The 19,285-nt window shown below is 36.5% G+C and overlaps 2 protein-coding genes across 2 annotated transcripts; both read right to left on the minus strand.

The window, feature by feature from the left end:
* Window positions 1-907: 907 nt before the first annotated feature.
* Y14 (RNA-binding (RRM/RBD/RNP motifs) family protein) lies at window positions 908-6,874 on the minus strand. Its single transcript, XM_086254371.1, has 4 exons — window positions 6,467-6,874; window positions 4,444-4,580; window positions 1,866-2,017; window positions 908-1,260 (listed from the first exon to the last, which is right to left on the minus strand). Exons 1-4 carry the CDS (start codon window positions 6,747-6,749, stop codon window positions 1,215-1,217), a joined length of 618 nt encoding a protein of 205 aa, XP_086110497.1. The 5' UTR covers window positions 6,750-6,874; the 3' UTR covers window positions 908-1,214.
* A 2,755-nt stretch (window positions 6,875-9,629) lies between these two features.
* LOC147299537 (uncharacterized) lies at window positions 9,630-10,610 on the minus strand. Its single transcript, XM_086231074.1, has 2 exons — window positions 10,415-10,610; window positions 9,630-10,255 (listed from the first exon to the last, which is right to left on the minus strand). Exons 1-2 carry the CDS (start codon window positions 10,608-10,610, stop codon window positions 9,630-9,632), a joined length of 822 nt encoding a protein of 273 aa, XP_086087200.1.
* Window positions 10,611-19,285: the final 8,675 nt, after the last annotated feature.

A 19,285-nucleotide genomic window follows, 5' to 3' on the forward strand; every position in this document is an offset into this window, starting at 1 on the left:
AATTATCAATAAACCTTTTATTTTTTCTTACATAAACATTTCAAAAATTAATAAACCCACATAATAAAATACAAAATTCAAGGTTATTAAATCACATTCGCCTTAATCAGTGGTTTGCTATAATCACAATGACAACTATTGTTATGGTTTGATAATGTCAATGATTTAAAAATAAACAAATAAACAAATAAACAAACAAAAACAAAAGCACGCCGAGTGGTCAATGTTGTTGAATCAACACCTCCACTTTTATAACGTGGGCTTTTTTTATCATTTTTAAAATTTTTGGTGGACCCTTTAAATATAGAAAATATTTGCTGAGTTAGATACACAATGGATAGTATAGAGTTTGCTTACAATTGGGAGTTGATTTAAAGAGAGGGAGAACGAATTAAAGATAGGAGTGATAATGAGATTCACAATTGGAAAATTTTTGTCAGATTGTTTTTACAAATATGTTAAAGAAAATCAATTTGTTCTCTGTTAGATTTTATTAATATCTGGTAAAAAACAAGGGGTTATTAATCATTTTTCTTTAAGAATTTCCATTAAACTGAAAATTACAAATCCCGGTGGTTGACGTCCCAAGCTTCCTGAGATTCAACAGCTCCTTCACCCTCTTATTTGTTTGTGAATATGGTATGTGTTGCATGATGCTATTATATATATTCATCATGGCATCTACCTTTGGGCTTTGCCTGAGGTAGTCCCCCATAAACAGTTCATAATCATATTCTAATGTTCAAAAACAAAAGCCACATGGTTTCCTCAAGAAAACATATTACTCTTAAACGACTAAAGCCTCTAGTCTAATTCCCTGCATTATCAGCATGACACTTGAAGTTGCGTTCGGCCAACATACAACAACAATTGATTGAGGTGAAGAAGAAAAGAAACACAAACCACCTTTAAAAGACAAAGGAAAGTTGATCTACATTAAAATTACAAAATTAGTCTTAGCAGAATCTTCAAAGTCAGAGAAAGTAAATCACAATAGATAACATCCTCATGTTAATAGGGGCATATCACTGAGTGAGGAAACCATTACTTAGAAACCATACAGTACGGGTAAGAAGTGAGGGCTCATTGGCAAATTGAGATGAATCCATAAAAACAGGTGAATTGCACACATCACCCCGATTCTGTCGATAAAACATCAAACCCATTGTTCAAAAACCAAACACCCCTCACAACAGAACTATGCACACGCTACATTAGTATCTCCTCCTAGGACTCCTTGAGCGACGTTCTCTTAGGGGTCTGCAAAATTAAAATGTTAACACCATATCTAAAGAAAACCACCTTATATATGATAAACAGTACAGTTGACAGAAGTAAACAGTTCAATAACAAAATCCAAGATGTTATACAGGTCTTAAGCAGTCCCCTACTTCCCTATAATAAAAGAAAGTTAAATATTCTACTGGTAGTCAACATTAAAGGACTCAAGCATTGGAATCTAGGTTCAAAGAAAGCCCTCCCTAGTGGGACAATCACTAAGAAAGATTCAAAATATACCAATCAATTTCCCAATATGCCCCAATGCGTAGTTTGAAGAAGGGTAGCAAGGGATGAAAACATTTTATACTGTCAAACCATTTTATTAATAACTGCTTCACACCAAGAGAGCACTACCTATAATTTTTCCGCTTTGACCAAAGAAAAAAACAAAGAGGTTTCCCCCTTAAATTTGTGAATGTCTATGGATAACCTAAAATTCCAAAATGGCCCGGATGTCTTCTCAACTCCTAGATGTGAATTAATCATTGGCAATCACATTCATCTATTTAAATATGCAATTACAACTCTTTTCATGTGACAACAATCATCCTTTAATAATTCACAACATTTCGTGTAAAACAAACCTTGAGTTCTTCTTCTTGGATCCATCAAGGAAGGATCCATTGCTGAAGGCCCAATCAACAGTAAGAATCTGTGTAAGTAATGCAGCTCCGTTCATTCCGGATATCGCAGCTTGTGCCTCCTCAAAACTCTCATATTCTATCAGCGCATACCCCTAGGAGAAAAAGCAATCCACATTACTCACTAAGAGGAATTATTACAAATTTTTGACAGGCAAACAATTAACGACACTGTCAATTAGCTTTCTAGTCATCCCATATACAAATACAACTACACACCTAAATGCATCATCAAAACAAAAGCAAGAAACAACTGCAACTTCCATTAGATTGTCAAAGAGCTTTCAAGACATTCCAAATTATCATAAGGAAACAACTACTGAATTTCAAAAATAAAACAGGAAAAATTACACTTCATAAAGAAATAAAGAATAAAATAATTTAAACTTCATTAGAATGTTTAAATGCTTATTACGAGATGCAAAAAATAATTTGGTTCAAGAAAGATGCCTGATTAACAATGTGAATCTTTTGATACAGAAAAAAAAATAAAAAAATTATAATAGATGTACATACGCATGTAACAACATCCTGGCAAGAAAATTCAGTCTAATATTTTCATTCCACCATTGACCATTTTCATAATTGGAGCCCATTAGGATGTAATAACTCCCAATTGAGTTGCTCAACCAAAATAAATGGATGATTCATACCAACAGATTTCTATCCTAATTTTAGTGTGTTGGTGAGGCTTGAACCTACGACCTCACCCTACTTCAACTTTTACCGCCAAAGTACCTTATTAATGTACCAAATAGCACTCATCTTACAGGGAAACGATACCCCAGTTTTAAGAGTCTATTTCATGTCATTTGAGGTTTCACAAAGGAGACATTCTAGCAAAAAACGATTTCTGGTGTTCTGTATTTCCATTTTAAAACTTGTCTTAGGTATATAAATCGGCAGGGCATACAAACCTTCCAATAACCACTTTATGACCTGAAAAGAGCATGTGGCCTAGACCAAGGCCAAAAATATTGGCCGGTATACCATGTGCCAAAACTGAGAACAGGGCAAGGAGGTATATCCTTCCACCCTATTAGCAACAGTTTCGGCGGAAATTAAGGCTAAAAGCTGCATTTCTCAAATTTCCACCAAAATTTCAGTGGGACATTTATTTATACAATTTTTCAAGCAGCTGCTTTTTCAGGAGGTCCCACCAGAAAAAAAAAAAAAAAAAAAAAAAAAAAAAAAAAAAATCGAATCCCAAAAAACAGTGCATGACAGACCAACCATTCTTAAGAAAACAAAATCTTATCATATGAAGTTATAAAGATTGTCAGTATAGAACACCAGTCACTTCATCTCATAAGGCGAAAAGCAATTTGTGATCAACTTTCAGATTAATCATTGATCTAAGCTAGGCGATGTGGATTCTTGAGTATGTTCTAGAAACCAGTCAAAGGTGATAAAGGGAATTGGGTAAAGAGAGACGTCAGCACGTGCACTACTTTTATTCAAAAGAAAAGGCAAATTTCTGATATCCCTTTTTAACTTTTTTATTCAAAAAGAATATGCATGTTTCCGATTTCTTTTTTTACTCCTCTTTTAACAGTCCCAATAGGTTATGGGCCTATTTGGCTTCGCTGGTTAGAGTTAATCTCTTATATGCATATATATTTATATATACATGCTCATAAGGATGCACATATGTATATGTACCGTTGGATAGGAGAATCGCCAATCTTTTAATTTAAAATACAGGGAATCCAACAGCTCATATACATATGCACATCCTTATGAGCATATGAGCATATATGTATATGAATATAAGAGAGAACCACCCACTTCTTATCCTTCTCTATCAAACGATCAAGCAAGAAATTATATTTGGATTTATTTACTTGTCTTTTTTTCTTTTTCTTTTTTTATTTTACAAATTCTGTTAGAAGCTTGCTAATGAACAATAGACTCAATTGGGAATTTGGGTCAAATATACAGGAATTCTATTATTTACCCCAAGGAGATACGCTGCCTACCACATATGCAGGAAAAAGAAAAAGGCACTGTAAAATTGAAGGGAAGCTATTTTTTGCAGTAGTAGACCAGCAGAAAATTTTAAATAATGCCTAAGATTTACATAATTTGTTATTAGTACTTAGTAGTGTGCACTGTTACCATACATATCATATACTATTTTATCAAGTTAACTAGATTGGTTTAACATTTTCAAAAGTTCTATTCAAAATTTCCATGCTTTTATGCAAATTCCAGTTGCTTCTGGAATTTATACCCATATTTCCATTGATATTTTCAAAAAGCAAAGCTGCCAATGCTTCCACCAACATCAACATTTTCATCCTTGGTCTAGACAAGGTTATAGAATCTCACCGGTAACTTTATCTTTTATATTTTATATTTATTGCTGGTGTTCTTCATTCTATTGACTGATGAATGACTTATTACCACGATTTTATAAATTTGAACCAATAAGATACAAAAATGTAAAATTAAAAATTGAAAAACAAAAGTCCTGAACATTAAAATCCCAAATGTAGACATAAGGAGAGTGTTATCATACCTTGACAAACCCAGTGCGGCGATCAAGATTTAAATGCAAATTTTTTATCTCCCCAAAATCTCCAAATGCATTTTGTAGATCCTCCTCTTGAGCCTCCTCATGTATTCCAGTGACCAGAATAATCCATCCCTCGATAGCTGCAGACATTTAAAAAAAAAAAAAAAATGAAAATGTCAGGGGATGCAAGGCCCAACTACATATAACTCGAAAATATATTCTCATTACTGTACGGTTAAAGAACATATGTAATTCTACAATAATTAAAATTTACAAGGTTCTATGTAAAACAGAAAACAAATTATCATTCTTGATTTATCAGAACCAAACAATCAAGATGGATGCTAAGGCACCGCAGGAGGTAAATCTAGTCATATATTATATTAAATCGAATTATAGAGGTCTTAGTATTCCTTCAGGAAGTCTAGCAAACAATGACAACCCAGATTAGGCATAAAATTGCTTCAATAAAATTTTGACCAATAATGGAGATAAAGTTTCAAATTCTTGATTTATGAAACACAAGTATTCCCCATTCATACCTCTTCTTCAAATAGGTGGAATTACAGGGGACCAACCCCAAATTTATGAGATGACACATTACCCACTCGAGGTTGAAATGAAATGCATTATATTTGAAGTTGAATGTTTAAAACTTGAACTAGTCCTAACAGAAAATGCAAAAAGGTAGGTGAGATAATGAACAAAGAAAGAAGCTATAAAAAAAATTGGCGAAGAAGGAAAATCATGCCTTCCAAAGAACTAGGACCCTTTTATTCGCACAGAATGCAGAGGGGCATTGCAGTGCTAGAATGCACATATGGTAGCCTCTGCTTAACAAAAGAAGGCTAGCCCATGGAAGTTTCTATTAAGTGTCTAGACAAGCATTTCAAGCCTGCCATTATAGGAAAGATAAGATTTGACACATCATTGAAACAAAATGAGATTTTCTTTTCCCAAGAAGGAGGTAATAGTACAAAATGTGGAAACATGGAAACACGGAAACACCTGAAGTCTACAAAACAATTAGTAAGCCACATTGATGCTTTGCAAGTGAACCATTTCCAACTTCCTGGACAACGAGTTTCCCATATTTTTTTATACTGTTCTGATTTAGCCCACACAGAAACAAACGGGAAATAATCTCAGACTCTTCTCATTCCTGCCAAAGCTTCAATATGAAAAAGCACACTTTCTTACAAGATCCAGGAAATCCAGAAGTTAAAGTCATAAACCTATCTTTTCTACACATCATATGCATTTGGTCACTGTTCCTTTCTAGTCATACCCAAAGATTGTATACTTGCTCAAAGTTTAAAGCATTTTTACTCACATTTTGACTGTCATTGTGCTCCAGATTTTCACCTTTCTGCCAATGATTAATGTCTTCAATCATGATTAATTTGGTTCAAGAACTGTCATTGATTGTTATTGCAAACTAAATATGACATGCATCCTGCAAAATTCATGGCCTATTAAAACTGCAATCTCACACATTTGCTGGACTAGCAGTCATTAAACTGTTGCATGAAACTATGCTTGACCCAATATACATACATATGCGAATAACCTAAGTACACTCTCACAAATGCTCCCTTCAAGATATCCAAAGTCCAAACTAAAGAACAGAAATCCAAAGTCCAAACTCAAGGACAAGAACTTCCAAGATCCTATCCTTTCGGCAAAATAGCCGTATCACAACAACACAAATACCCAGATGCTGCCTACACTAACACAAGTAATGTGGATGGTGAAAACAGCAAACAGAGCGAGATTAATCCTGTGTATGCTACACAGAACCCTAAACCCTATTCTTATAGCATACACAGAATCCTAAAACCCTAAATACCAACCCATTCAAGAACCTCTTTCTATCAGATAAATTCCAAGAATCCTAAAACCCTAGCAACCAATCAATTCAAAAAAAAAAAAATGAAACTTTCCCCAAAACCCTAACACAGAAAAACCAAATATATATATATATTCACGGAGAGAGAGAGAGAGAGAGAGAGAGAGGCTTGCTTACATCGTTGGGGGTCGAGGCCGTCGGAGGAGTTGAGGGAATCGAAGTCGGAGGTAGCAAGACGGTTGTTACGGTCGGCATTGAGATCTTCACGGAAGCCACGACCTTTGGTCTTCTTAGGGGCGGAGAGTGAGGCCGACGCGCCTACGCCGGTGATTGCGGACTTGAGTTTGGGGAGTGGGGCCCGCGGGGAGGCCGAGGGCTCGGCGTCGGCGGCTCCGTCCTCGTCCATGAGGTCGTCATCCTCGGGCTCAAAGTCCACCGCTTCTACGTCTGCACCCGCCATACCTGATTCTGAGACTGAGAGCTGTCGACGCTTCTCCCTCTCAAATAAGATTTGCGTTTTCTTTTTCTCTCAAGATGGGGGTAAAGGCACAAGGGTTTGGGAGGGAGGATTGAGATTTATGGGTTTACTTTTGGGCCTTTGATGTATGGACGGTTAACTTGGGGTTTTTAATATGGGTTTGGGTTCGACCAAAAAAAGGGTTTGGGTTCCCAACTTTTTTTGACTTATTTTTTCTTTAGGTTAATTTCATGTTTTTCATGTTTGAATAATTGAATGGATTTTTTTTTATTTTTTTTTTGAGTTGGGGAGAAGAGAGATTGAACTTAGCTGTATTGTGGGTAATTCTACAGCCCTTTCAACTCGATTACCAAACAACTGCAATAACTAAATAGATTCAATAATGTGATGCTGTATATGTACTTAGCTTTAGAGATAATTAGCATCTAGTCCATATTTTGACTACCATCTGGACTAAAGCCATGTCTTTTTGGATTTTGATTGAAATCCCATTTTTTTTCTTAAAGTCCAAAAATTTTGACACATTAGCAATTAATGATTTTGTTTTAAAATGATAATAATTATGCAATACCGCAACTAAAGCTTGACATTTTATTTTCAATGTTTGCTAAGATCTAAATCGATCTCCTAAGTTTAAGCAAATTAATATGAATTAATTTTATAAAATATTGAAGATAATATTTGACAATATTTGTTGCCGTCAAGGTATTAAATTTTGATTTTTTGGGACGTCGAAATCGAAACGAACATTTGTTAAGTTTTCGTGATAATTTTGCCGAAATTATCGAAATTTCGCCGAAATCCTCGAAATTTCGGCGAAATTTTTGACGGTGAGACAAACCCAACCCCCGATTGCCTTAGAACTCTGTCTCTTCGCCCAAAAAACATGTAAACGCTCAACGCCTCAAACATTAAAAAAAACAGACACTTACATGGCTGTTTAGAGGAGAATCGTGGAGATCGACGGAGAAAAAGGGGGCGGCGGCAGGGGGCAGAAAGATGGGCCGGCGGTGGCAGAGGGGCGGCATGGGGGAGATGAGGGAGAAAGAGGTGAGGGTGGGTTGAGGGTGCCGCAGGGGGCAGCAGAGCAGAGATCGACGAAGAAAAAGGGGGCGGCGGCAGGGAGGAGAAAGATGGGGCCGGCGGTGGCAGAGGGGCGACATGGTGGGTTGAGGGATAGATGAGAGAGAGAGATGGGGGGAGAGAGAGAGAGAGAGAGAGAGAGAGAGAGAGAGAGAGAGAGAGAGAGAGAGAGAGAGAGGGAGAGGATGACGAAGAGATAAGAAAAAAAAACTAGAGATGGAGACTCACGGGGGAAAGGAAAAGGAAGGAAAAAAAAAGGAAAAGAAAAAAGGAGAAAAAAAAGAAGGAAAAAAAGAAAAGAAAAAAGGAAAAAAAAAAAAAAGGAAAAAAAAGCAAAGAAAAAAGGAAAAAAAAAAAGAAGGAAAAAAAAAGAAAAGAAAAAAGGAAAAAAAAAAAAAGGGAAAGAAATAATAAAAAAGAGAAAAAAATTAAAAGGTTTAGGGTTGATTGGGGTTTGGGGCATTTGGGCAATTGTAAAGAAAAAAAATAGTTTTGAATTTTTTTTGACTGTTTTGGAGTTTCGTTTAGTTATTTTTAAACCCTAAATCAATAAACTTTAATATATTTTTATATAAAAAATAATTAAAAATACCATAAAGGGCCTAAATCCTAATATCATATATCATATCGTAAACAATATAGAGTATAGATTATAAAATATATAGGGTTTAATGTATAGATTATAGAGTATAAATAATATACTAATTTCATTTATTCATTATACTAATTTTATTTAACAGTATTTGTCTCCAGCGCACATTATATTCATCTTATATCACATGAAGCCTACTATATATATAATTAGTTTCTTCAATTTTTTTTATCAATTTAGTAGATAATATGTTAAATAAACATATGATAAAGTTTCATTCAAAATTTCCGTATTTTGATAATAATTTGCATCTAATTTTTTTCGAAATCTAAAAATCTTCGAAATTTCCGTCGAAATTTCCTCGAAACCCGAAATTTTATTCCTTGGTTGCCGTTGTGGGCATCTAATAATCTTGGAGATCCATGTTGTGAGACTCGGAAATTTTCCAAATTTATTTTGGGACTTTTCCTAAATTTCTAGAATTTTTATTGAAATTTATTTGGCGGAAAATCTTATTTTTAATTATATCATAGACTTTAATTTTTAAGTAAATGATTATTAAACCCAGATTTGGAATCTCCATACCTTTAAGACCCATGTGCTTTTTTTTTTTTTTTTTGAAGAAGGTCCAATAACACCTAAGGCCATCCACAGTGGTGAGAGTGAGAGTGAGAGTAAGACATAGCCTGAAAAGTGATTTTTTGGCCTGAAAAATGATTTTTTGTCCTGAGAGTGAGAGTAATATGTGCTGAAGCTACAGTGGTGCTGAGAGTAAGAGCTGAGAGTAATGTAATTGTATATAATTAAATTAAGCCTAAGTTAGATTAAGTTATAATTAAGTTATAATTTATAGCTTAAATATTTATAAAAATTAGACCATTAGTTTTATTTTAAAGAGATCTTTAATATAAAGTCAACATTGACTATATTTGGATTTATAATTTTATTACCTAAAATATAAATTCTATATTTTGTCTCCACCAATACCTTTATTTCATTTCACCAACATAAAACAAGAAAACAATACCTTTATTTCATTTCACCAACATAAAATAAGAAAATTTAAGATAAACACAAATAAACATAAACAAATAAAACAAAAAACAAACACAAACAAACACAAAACGACAGCCACAAACACAAACAAACACACAATGGTATTGGAGACATTTTCAACATTTCGGCGTTCATCGCCGGCGTCGGCGTCGTGCTTGGCCACGACTTCCTTCTCGCGTCCAAAGGTGCTGGACCAAATCATTCTTTAGTTGCTGGTGGAGTGTTGTTGACCGTATCAACCTAACCCGAGAAAGCCGTTGCTCTAAAAGAATTGGCTGATAACTTTGGCCTCCATCATATGGTTCAGTGTCATACCGTGCCACAACTCGGGAGATTCTTTCCTGAACGTGGTCAATGTCATCGTCTGATTCATCGTCCTCGTTCTCTGGACGCTCGTCCTCAATGATCATGTTGTGCAAAATTATGCATGTCTTCATAATATAGCCCAGATCATTGGCTTTCCATCCTCTGGCGGGCTTTTTTAGAATCTCCCATCTAGCCCTCAGAATCCCGAACGCCCTCTCGACATCTTTCCGATAGGACTCTTGATATCTTTCAAATAGCTGACTTGCCTCTCCTACCGGATTCGTTATTGTTTGTATAAGCGTGGCCCATTTGTGATAGATCCGGTCCACTAGATAATACCCCATTGTGTAGTCATTGCCATTAACCTTATACTTGATTTGATGGTTTCGCATCTGCTTCTCATCATCAAAAAGGTGTGAGCCATCCAATACGTTGATGTCATTGTTGCTCCCTAGAAAACCAAAATTGGCATGCTAAATCCACGTGTCGTACCCGGCAACGGCCTCTAATATCACAGTTGGGGTGTGATAATGGCCTTGATATGCCTCTTGTTGTCCTACTGAGCAATTTTTCCATTCCCAATGCATGCAATCTAGACTCCCTAGCATACCTGGGAATCCTCTTTTTTTAGCCTTACGCAATAGCCGTTGGAGATCAGCCACCGTTGGTGTGCGGAGGTATTCCGCTCCGTACACCTCCGGAATAACTCTTATGAACTTCTTGAATGACTCCAGCATTGTGGTTTGGGCAATTTGGAAGCCCTCGTCTGGGGCATCAGCCGAGCACCCAGCGGAGAGCATTCTCATGACCGAAGTCAGCTTTTGCTCTGGCGTGCAGCCTCATCTTCCAGCAGCGTCTTGTCTTTGTTGGAAGTAGACATCTTTGTTGCACACATCTTGCATCATCTTTAAGAACAGTGATTTCTTCATCCGATAGCGTCGTCGGAACATCTCTTCAGTATATCTTGCTCCAGGGTCGAAGTAGTTGCTCATAATAAGACCATGGCCTAGTTGTCGGTCTCGAGGGATATATCGTCGTGGTTAGGATGTGCCTCCACGTATTGGCCTTCTTTCACTTCGTTGTGTATGTCATCGGTAAGCAGCCATGTCACATGCCGTGATATTTGCGAGCTGGTCATCGTACATGTCTAGTTGTGCCTGAAACATCTCTTCATCTGAATCATAATCGCGGAGGGTAGATATCCTGAAGCAGAGTGTAAACGAATTTTCTGCAATTACTAAGCAGGGTGAATTGGTGAAGGCACGACATGGTGAAATTTATAGACTAGGTGTGATAATGTAAACGAATCAAAATCTTATCATCTTGGAAAATTAAACGAATCAGAATCTTATCATCTTGGAAAGTCAAACGAATCAGAATCTTATCATCAGTCATAATAGGCTATCTTATCATCTTGGAAAGTTAAACGAATCAGAATCTTATCATCTTGGAAAGTTAAACGAATCAAAATCTTATCATCAGTCATAACAGGCTATCTTATCATCTTGGAAAAGTAAAGGAATCCGAGACATATTTAATAATAGGGTATTTTATTTTAATTCATAATAAAATGCATACATAAAGTACACGACAGAAATAGTTGGAAAAACAATGACACATCAGTCATATTGTGAAAAGTCAGTGTTGGGGAAGTACCCTCCCGAGCTTGACATGCCCTGATTGGCCTCGTTAGCAGCACTTGCATTCCACCTCGCCAAAAGTTCACGCTGTCGTGCCTCCCAAAACGCTCGTTGTTCTCCGTGCATGTTGGTGAGGTCCTTACCCATGACCTCATAATCTTGCTGCTTTTGTTTGAAATCGGTGTGCTCTTTGATCAATCGGTCGCTTGAAGCAACTATGTCCTTCTGCCCTTGGCAAAGAAACTTGATACTATCAGCAAGGTCATCATCATTAGTATCAACTTGTTTGGCCCTCTTGGAGTTGTTTCTGCCAGGTGGCCTCGGGCGACTACCGCTAAATGGTTGAAAGGCCGGGGCATCCTCATCCGCGCTCAATTGAACCGCTTCAGCTTCGGTATCGGCATCAGTGGGGGTGTCGGTTTGTGCATGTTTCCACTTCACAAAGTGTTGCATCTTAGCAAAACAATGGTGCCAAGCAAAAGGACGGTTTCTCGAGTTTGTTGCTTGGTATCGTGCGTTGGCAAAGCTCACCTAGTAATATGAAAACAAATTAATGAATTATAAATGGTACTCAAATATTTGAATTTAATTATCACAAATATTTGAGTTTAACTAGCAAAAATAAAGTATACACAATCTGAAATATAGTACACACATATTGATCAAACATAAATATGTGAATTTAATTAACAAAAATATTTGAGTTTAACTAGCAAAAATAAAGTATACACAATCTGAAATATAGTACGTACACACATATTGATCAAACATAAATATGTGAATTTAATTAACAAAAATATTTGAGTTTAACTAGCAAAAATAAAGTATACACAATTTAAAATATAGTATACACAATTTGAAATATAGTACACACATATTGATCAAACATAAATATGTGAATTTAATTAACAAAAATATTTTGAGTTTAACTAGCAAAACTCACCGTATATATCAATTTGATTTTGCCCGCTAGTGCGTGATCGTTCAGCCGCCAAGATACATTTATAATATTTCGAGGTGGCTTGCCCTATTTTCTTGAAGTGGGCCATGACCGCCCCAATTTGTTGCCCATTCCTCACGGCGAGAGGATATTTCCGAATAAATTGATCGTACACTTTATTCCAAAATTCCATGTTTCTTTGATTGAATCCGATTTCACAATCTTCCGAATTTTCCATCCAAGCTTCAACAAGCGCTACCTCTTCTTCATTGGACCAATTCTTTCTCTTTGCATTTTCCATGATTGGAAAAAAAGAATTTTCTAGGAAAAGTGAGGTGATTTGAATAGATTGATAAAATGATTGAATTGGATAGATAGATGTGTGAAAAAATGAAGTGTGAATGCTCAATTTATAGGAAAAGTGATGAAATAGCCGTTATAAATTTTTCAGAATTTTTAAATATTTTTTCGAATTTTTTTTGTAATTTTTTTGAATTTTTAATTGCATTATAATGGTCAATTAATTGTAGCCGTTGATCTCCAACGGCTACATTAATCGGAGCCTCCAGACGCTGCCACGTGTTGCTGGCTTACATTTTATTTAAAAAAAAAAATTGAAACCGGCTTTAATGGTGACCGTTGATCAGCAACGGGCGGAAGATCTTGGCCGATCGTGTGAAGCAGGCGCGCGTCCCGGCGAGTGGCAAACAGCTGCTGCGGTGAACAGTGGCTTGTCGGCCACTTTATTCTCTCCCTCCGCAAGTGCCGAATTGCCCCTGCCTTCTTTGTTTATTCCGCACTGTGCTGAAGCTTTTTGATTTGTGCTGAAGCCCTTCATGGTCTTTTCAAATTCGGTGGGGCCCACTTAAATAAAAAACTCACACATTCTCACTCTCAGCCGGACCCTCTCCCAGCTCTCAACTCTCACCCTCACTCACCCTCACTCTCATTACTCCGGCCCACTGTAGACAAAATTAGAGTTTCCTCACACTCTCACTCTCAAGCTCAAACTCACCACTGTGGAAGGCCTAACCCGGTCCACATTCTAACATTCCTCTTCTTCTTCGTCTTGTCTTCTCCGTCTATCTCTGTTTTCCTCACTCTCTCATCTTTGCCATAGAGTACAGCCCGACAGCTTCTCCGCTGGATTGGATCAACGAGCTTCAAGATCCAGCCACTATTGGATATAGGCGCGAGATTGTTCTTGACGAACCAGGAGATCGCTTCCAGGTCTACACCACTCCTCTTCTCTTTCTCGACGTATCAAGTCTCATTCTTCTCTCTCGTATCTCGGCGAACCAAGTAGTTCATCTCTCTGGGTCGTTATGATTATTGATGTGTTGCTGTTTTTTATTTTTTATTTTTTGTTTTGAAATTTTTGTAGGCAGGAGGTTGATGATGAATTGATGGGTATTTCGTTGATGAAATTTGAGGTTAATTCGTTAGGGATATTGGATGATAGTTTATAGAAATTGGTTCTAATGGTTTAGGAAAATTTGAGGCACAATCTGAAAATATTATCCCTGTTCTTGAGGATAATATATTTGTAATTTAATTTTGCAAATGTTACATTGCAAGCTGTTTTAGGGAAACGTGATAGTTCGATTTTATTGCAAATATTATGCACCATTTATGTTGATTATAAATGCAGTCATAATTTGTTCCTAGATTGCTTCTTTATTTTAAGTTTACATGTTTTTTGCTAGATTGTTGTTGTTTTGAGTGTTTGTGTTTCTTGACTTCTGAAATCATGTTTCTGCAGGATATGGGTTTCAGCCTCTTTGACTAAGAAGAGATTTTCATTTGGTGGTATGTATGTATCAAGGCCTTTACTCTTCTGTTAGAACTCTTAGATAGTTAGATATGTCATTATGCTTTTACTCTGTAGTTGCATGATGTAGTTTTAGATTCCTAAATTTTTTGTTATGATATGGAAGTGATGTAAAACATTGCTGAGTTGATTCTTGAACTTCATCCCTTCAAGTTGTGACTTATGGTTGTTGTGAATTTAGTATACTTGCTTGCCTTAGTTTATGGTGTGTGCAAATTCATTTAATTTCTGCATATGCCAAGTGTCCTTTCATAATTTTTGAACAGAGTGAAATTTTTGTTTGCATTTTCTGCTTGAAATGTTTAGTTATTCAACCTTATAATGTTAACTAGCAAAGTGAAGTTGCACTTATAGTGTTTACATCAATTAATCACTCCTAATCATCAAGCTCGTCCTCACAATGCTAGGAGTTGAAAACCAAGCTAATTGCTTGGTGCTTGCAACTTGCTTAGCGTAGTAATAAGCATGAGTAAACGAAACAAATGAATGAAGTTTTCATTTCCTATAGCCATTAACTGAATGGCTAACATATTGCTCTATTGTTTCATTCCAGCAAATTACTCAAATGATTGCAAATGTTGACAAAGATGGCAATGGTGCCATTGACTTTGATGAATTTGTGCACAAAATGACAGCAAAAATTGGAGAAAGGGACATAAAGTTTAGCAATTGTCTTGATTTGGATTCTTGGGTTTAGATAATCAACAATATTTTTCATTTGGATTTAGTTTATTCTTGGTTTGTTTTTGTGTTTAGCTTCTTGTTAATATGGCACCACTGGTACCTTATAAATGTTTGTTGATGCTTAGTTGCTATGTTAAAAAGTGGTGTTTGCAGATATAATTTTGAGTGGATGAATTGCAGGTAACATTAGACAATACCTGATTGTTACTTCCAGACAGTAGTAATAGGTGATTGTTAGCAATACTTGATTGCCACTGGCAGGTAGAAGCAATCCCTGATTGCCACTGCCAGACAATAGCAATAAGTACGTGATTGTTATTGTCAGACAGTAGCAATAGGTGATTGTTATTATCAAACAATAACAATACCTAATAGCAATAGGTGATGGTTACTATTAGACAGTGACAATATGTGATGTTACTATCATGAAGTAGCAATAGGTGATTGTTACTATTCGATAATAACAATTATATTTACTATTAAAACGCAAAAGATTATGGATGCCTCATCTTGATTTTTTGTGTTTTATGTTGGTTATTATTTAACATGTTTATGGAATGAAAAATACCTAAATTATGAACTTTTTTTTTTAGTTTTTGTACCAATTGACACTGAAATGAAGAAAAAAAAAAGACGGAGGCATTTTTAAAAACATTGCGCGCTATAGTAATGCCGTTACTGTAGCAGTGCCGATTTTTTAAATGGCAAACCCACTAGACCTCCAATGAATCTCAAAACACCCACACTCCTGCCTCTTGAGCCACATAAAACTGGAGACCAACCAAGGAAACCCTAATGAAAAACCCTAGACCTAACCCTAGTCGCAAGTTGCCACCCCATACAAAGAACCTAGTCAAGAAGTTTCAAGGTGCGATATTTGTGCGTTTATGCTTTCTTTTTTTATCTTTTTTTTTATTTATGTTTTGTTTTAGGATATCCTTGGGGTAATTGATCTTATTGTGTTCTTCCTTTTCAGAAATTCAGAGATTTCATTTTGAATTTCATGGTGTTTCAAATTCAAATATTTCATTTTGAATTTCCAGTTTTAATATGAGTGGTGTTCTTCCTTTTCATCAATAGTTTTGCCGTAATTTATTAATTTCGTGCCCCTTTAATTCATTTTCATCACTTGCACTAAATACTTAATTAGTGCAAGTGAGATTTATTAACGATTACTTAAATACACTTGGCACTTGATGACAATCATCTTTAATAAATAGGTTAAGACATGAGGTCTATTTCATAAATAAAAAAAAGTATGGGAAAAGTGGATAAAGGTAAAAATATATTTCACTACAAGACAAAATGGTAGGTGAAGATTGATATATAATGGATATTGAATATGCTATTTAATCTTATGGTTAAGATTAAAAGTACATTTCAAGTTTGAATCTAGGTTTAGGATTGAAAGAATCCAAGGGTCATGGTCTAGATTTGAATAAGAGGAGGAGAAAAAGCATGAGGAGCTATAGTGGGGACCACAAATGGTTGGTCAGCCATAAGGGTTTAATCCCTTCTCTCCTCACTCATTCATATGTAAGCAAGAGATAGGAAAGGTGAGAAGGTTGGAGCTTGTAAGTTCTAAAGTGAATGGAAGAAAAAGTTCATGAACATATGACTGAGTGAGGAGAGAAGGGATTAAACCCCTATAGCCGACCAACCATTTGTGGTCCCCATTATAGCTCCTCATGCTTTTTCTCCTCCTCTTATTCAAATCTAGACCATGACCCTTAGATTCTTTCAATCCTAGACCTAGATTCAATCTCGAAATGTACTTTTAACCTCAACCATAAGATTAAATAGCATATTCAATATTCACTATATATCAATCTTCACTACCATTTTGTCTTGTAGTGAAATATATTTTTACCTTTATCCACTTTTCTCATACTTTCTTTTATTTATGAAATAGACCCCATGTCTTAACCTATTTATTAAATATGATTGTCATCAAGTTCCAAGTGTATTTAAGTAATCATTAATAAATCTCACTTGCACTAATTCAGTATTTAGTGCAAGTGATGAAAATGAATTAAAGGGGCACGAAATTAATAATTACAGAAAAACTATTGATCAATGAAAAGGAAGAACACCACTCATATTAAAACTGGAAATTCAAAATGAAATATTTGAATTTGAAACACCATGAAATTCAAAATGAAATCTCTGAATCTCTAAAAAGGAAGAACACCATAAGATCGATTACCCCAAGGATATCCTAAAACAAAACATAAATAAAAACAAGATAAAAAACAAAGCATAAACACACAAATATTGCACCTTGAAACTTCTTGACTAGGTTCTTTGTATGGGTTGGCAACTTGCGACTAAGGTTAGGTCTAGGGTTTTTCATTAGGGTTTCCCTGGTTGGTCTCTCCAGTTTTCTGTGGCTCAAGAGGTAGGATTGTGAGTGTTTTGAGATTCATTGGGGGTTTAGTGAGGTTTCCATGGAAGACTTGGCGGGTCGTTTTGTGAGGGGTTTTACCATAATTGAGCGTGAAGAGGAGGTGTGGTTCTGGGTAAAACAGAGATGGCAGATTTGATTGGAGGCTTTATACACTGTCTGGTGTGTCAGGTGCTTAAAAATAAACCTTTTAATCGCCCGGCTTTCAAGGCGTTGCTTGAGAATTTGTGGAAGGGAGTGGACATCGTCTATATTCGGGAGATAGCGAGGAATCGTTTTCTTTTCTGGTTTTCCTGTGTGCGTGACATAAGGAGAGTGCTTCGTATGGAGCCATGACATGTTGATGATTCTCTGATTCTTCTTGCGGAGATTCAGAGCGCAGTTCAGATTTCCAAGTGCCTTTGAACCATGGCCTGTTTCGGGTTTAGGTTCATACCATCCCTATTGATAGTATGATAGAGGCAGCGCCTAGGGTAATTGGTAATTACCTAGGAAGTTTTTTGGGTGTTGATAAGGATGAGATTGGGGATTGTTTGGGAAAGTTCCTTCGGATAAGGGTTTGTGTTGATATTCGTGATTTGTTGCTGTAGGGTATGAATGTAATTTTAGCTAGGGTTGGGCGACAGTGGGTGAAATTTGCCTATGAGCATCTTCCTATTTTTTGTAAAGGGTGTGGGCGGCTAGGTCACCTGGTGAAGGATTGTAATTATGAGGAGGTAGGTGGAAGGATGAAGTATGCTAATTTGTTGGTGGAGGAGGACTTTAGGGGATGAAAGTTAGCTTCGAAAAGGTCCAATAGTGGTGGAGGGTAAAAGGAAGCAGTTGGGGATAGTTGGTGCGAGCCCAACTTTTCTTTGGGGCTGAGTATCAATTTATGGATTTGCATTTTGGTTGGGGACGTGTGCCGTCGCGCGGGGCGGTGATGGCTATGCAATGGAAAGATCCTCCCCAAGAGATCACTATGGCTGAGCAAGCGCGGCTGAATCAAGTGTGGTTGCGTCTGGTGGCGGATTATGAAATGCAACGTCTTGCATGTGGTGGGGGTAGGAAACCTCTTTTGGAGATTGTCCCTCCTACTTATCTTAGTGTAGGGGTGGGAGAGGTGTCCTCGGGGCAAATGGTGGTGTCCGTGTTGTTGTGGATGATATGATACTATGGCATAGGCTCTATTTTGCTGTTGCGAGATAGAATAATGAAGTGGGGAGCGACACAAATGAGGGCACCTCAGTGCCTGTGCGTGAGTTAGTGTTCTCGGCTGGGAAAAGGTCGGCTATTTCTATTGGGCATATGGTGGTTCCTTCAAAAGTTAATGTTAAGATAGTGGCAGACCATTTGCGTTAGGCGCTTGGCAGGGGTTCAATGCATGGGTAGGTTGTGAGGGGCTGGAAGAATCGAGCTCTCTCTAAGTATGCTCGCCCATCTTTGGTGGTGACTGAGGGAGAGCCTCTCTTGGGTGGGAAACGGCGCAGTGGTGTTATTATTGAAGAATTGAGAGGGAATAAGAAAGGAAATGGTGAAGGAGGCGGTGTTGTCACTTTTGCTCTTAACTTGGTGGGCGCAGCTCAACTGGCCCATCCAGCATATTGTGTTTTAATTCATTACTTGCAAGTGAATGAATCTATAGTATAGATGACACTTAACGAGGTCGATCCACAAGGATTGCTTTCAAAAGATGATTTTACTAGGTTAAACTTTAATTAACTTTAAGCTAACCTAGTTTATAAAGTTTGGATGATTGATAAATAAAATAAAATTGCAAGATTACAAAATAAGATAAAATAAATTGCAAGATACTTGGAAAAATAACTAGATCTAGAGAAATAAAAGGAAAAAACTAGAAATTTAGCACTTTAAAGGTTTTGGAATTAAAACAATGGTATAAAATACAAAGGTTTTAGATTCCACGTACACCACTATAAATTAACCCTAGAAAATATGTAAAAATTTCCAAAAAAAAAAAAAAGTACCAAAAATTAATTTGA

This window comes from Dryas octopetala, chromosome 1 (assembly GCF_963921425.1).
Source record: "Dryas octopetala chromosome 1, drDryOcto1.1, whole genome shotgun sequence".
NCBI classification, from domain to species: Eukaryota; Viridiplantae; Streptophyta; class Magnoliopsida; order Rosales; family Rosaceae; genus Dryas; species Dryas octopetala.